At 41.2% G+C, this 2,809-nt stretch overlaps 1 protein-coding gene across 1 annotated transcript in view; it reads right to left on the bottom strand.

The window, feature by feature from the left end:
• Positions 1–298: 298 nt before the first annotated feature.
• LOC122323336 (ephrin type-A receptor 4a-like) overlaps positions 299–2,809 on the bottom strand; it is an 11,122-nt gene continuing 8,611 nt past the window's right edge. The window contains exons 8-11 of the mRNA XM_043217080.1: positions 2,533–2,682; positions 2,133–2,326; positions 1,258–1,419; positions 299–1,174 (exon numbers count right to left, since the gene is read on the bottom strand). Coding sequence (XP_043073015.1) covers positions 1,060–1,174; positions 1,258–1,419; positions 2,133–2,326; positions 2,533–2,682 — 621 coding nt within the window. The 3' untranslated portion in view covers positions 299–1,059. The remainder of the gene's footprint in view (positions 1,175–1,257; positions 1,420–2,132; positions 2,327–2,532; positions 2,683–2,809) is intronic.

Here is a 2,809-nt window from a genome sequence, read left to right as displayed (position 1 = left end):
TAATTAAAAACGTTTCGTTAAAACATGGAAAGACAAAAAGGAAGAAGATGAAGGAGCTCAGAAGCTCTACGTGGACGCGTCTGCTGGTATTATGTACATCGTGAAGAAAAACAATTAAAAACTATGTACATACAAAATCCTAGAGTATGTACAGTGAAAAAAAAATGTTCAAAAATATATCTGTGACTATGAAATTCCCGCAATGATTCAATTCAGCAGTTTTCAAACTATTTATACACAGATTTAGCTGTTTGCGTAGGACTTATTTAGACGTGGACATAAATGAAACTGAAAGGAGAAAAGGAAACAAGATTTACTAAGAAAATAGGAAAGACCATCGGTCTTTGACTTTGCTACTTAAAAATGCAAAGATTGGATACAAGGAACATGAGTAACTTAAGACTAATCGTATCTGGATCTATCTCCTCGTTCCCTTTATTTTATGTATTTTTTTTTTTTTCAACAAATAAAGCAATATAATTTTCCATTCAGCAATGCCTCTGAAACTCCCATCTGGCCTTCATAAAACAAACACACACCGTCCAAAAGGTCTGTTAGTTTCGTTTGCGAAGGCTCAAAATCTCCCGAGGCAAAAGATCCTTTTTAATATAATGTTCGAATCTGATCCACGGGGGAACAATTCCTTCCTGCCGATGACGAGCGGCCATTCCCGAAAAGATCCTGAGGTGAAAAGCTTTGTAGTCTGTTTGCACTTAGCCGAAACAGTTCTTTCCACTTACAGGAGGAGGACACTTCTCAAACCTTCGCCTGTCGAAAAATACTGCCCCGCCGCCTACAACAACAGGGCCAGAAACATCTCATCCAGAGAGACGCATTAAGTCATTTTAATTGTCGGCAAAATGCCAGTTTAAAATCCTTAGACTTAAAGAAAGTTCCTCATAGAAGCGCAAAGCGGCCCAGAAAAGTGCAGTTTAGCTCATTCGTTCTGATCTTCATACCGTTCACATTAATTAAAGTGCAAGAATGATGTGAAATATTCCGTCCCTCCATGTTAAGCAACATGATGCATTGTTTTTTTTTTTCCCCCCTCGTCGCGGATCAGACAGGAACCTTTGTGTCTTGCCTGTGATGCATTCCAGACAATAACTCCTGCACGCTGCTCAGGATCTTCCTCTGATGTGCGCTGCACGAGACTCCCATCTTGGCCAGATCCCTGTGAAAGAGGGAGTTTTGGTCAGCTAAAGTCATCTTCAAGCTCATCGGGGCGCGTAATAGAGTGTGTAATGTGAGGCTCACTCGTGACTCATGGGTAAGACGCTCTCCAAGCTGCAGAATCCCGCCGTACTGAAGTTTTCTCTGTATTGCTCGAGTCCAATGATTTTCAGCCATTCGTCCACAGAACCCAAAGAGGGGGCGGAGCCTTCGGAGGGGGCGTGGTGAAGCGTGGAGGGGTGGGGCCTGTGGACGACAACGTCAGAGAATGTATTTTAATCCCGAGAAAGCAAACTTGTCAGAATTGTATTTGTATTTGTGTGTGTGCCAAAAAGCTTATTTTAGGTTAAGCCTACAATACGCACAATGGCTGAAAGTCTGGGCTTTGTGTGATATTTTTTATGTTTTTGAACATGCTCACTTTTTTAAAAATGTAAAAAAGCAAATGCAATATATTTTAAAATATCACTAATAGAAGCAGAATTTTCAGCATCACTGCTCCAGTCACGATTCTACAGAAATTATTCTAATATGCTGATTTGCTACTTTTTTAATACATTTTTATTAAAGGAAAGCATTTATTTAAAACGCAAATATTTTTCTAATATTACAAAGTCGTTTCTGTCGCAATTGCTTGATTTAATGCATTATTAACCTCTTTAAAAAAAATTAATTAAACCGCATTCTGGAAATAGCTGCAACACGATGGCAGATGAAATAAGCATTTAAAAAATTAGCAATCTTTCTGGTTACAGATTACAGAAATTGTAATCCGCTTTCTGTCAAGAATGCATTTCTGAAAACGTCTCCAGAAGAACAGAAAAACCTAACACATATTCATACGTGAACAAAAGATTTTTTTAATAAGCGTTGATAAATGTCAAACACGTACTTCAGTACCAAAATATACCCACACTAGCAATAAAATGTGAATGGAAATCTCCGATGCGCATGTTCACCTGCTGGCGTCTCCCGCCGTCCTCTTGAGCGTGGCAGGGTTACGTATGAGTTTGTCCAGCATGTTGACGATCTGGCTGAATTTGGGTCTGTCCGCTCGCTCCCTCATCCAGCACTCCAGCATGAGCTGATGCAGAGCCAGCGGACACTCCATGGGCGGCGGCAACCGGTAGCCTTCCTCTATTGCCTTTATCACCTAGGAAACAGGGGAGAGGAAATGAACGGCTGATCCTGCTGAACTACGCCATTCAGGCCGTTTGTGTGACTTGGCATGGCGCACAATAGCGCGATAAAGCCGAGCATTAAAACTTTGCGTGCGCTTCTGGAAAGTATGGGAACGCCGGCACTGAAGGCATGACAAGCGCACGTAATTCATTAGATGTGTGGAGCAGTGCCGCTTACATCTTGGTTGCTCATGTCCCAGTATGGTCGTTCGCCGTATGACATCACTTCCCACATGACGATGCCGTAACTCCACACGTCACTGGCTGAGGTGAACTTCCTGTATGTGATGGCTTCTGGAGCCGTCCAACGGATTGGAATCTTCCCTCCCTATGATTGACAGGCTCACGTTATTGAAAATAATAACATTTAATTCTAAACAGAATTATACAGCAGAGCTAATCTAAATAAGTTACATTCCTGGAAGTCTGATATTTCATATGACAATATATATATA

This window comes from Puntigrus tetrazona, chromosome 19, assembly GCF_018831695.1.
Source record: "Puntigrus tetrazona isolate hp1 chromosome 19, ASM1883169v1, whole genome shotgun sequence".
Taxonomy (NCBI): domain Eukaryota; kingdom Metazoa; phylum Chordata; class Actinopteri; order Cypriniformes; family Cyprinidae; genus Puntigrus; species Puntigrus tetrazona.
The sequence above is the reverse complement of the archived record's forward strand: the minus strand, read 5'-3'. Positions and strand labels throughout refer to the sequence as shown.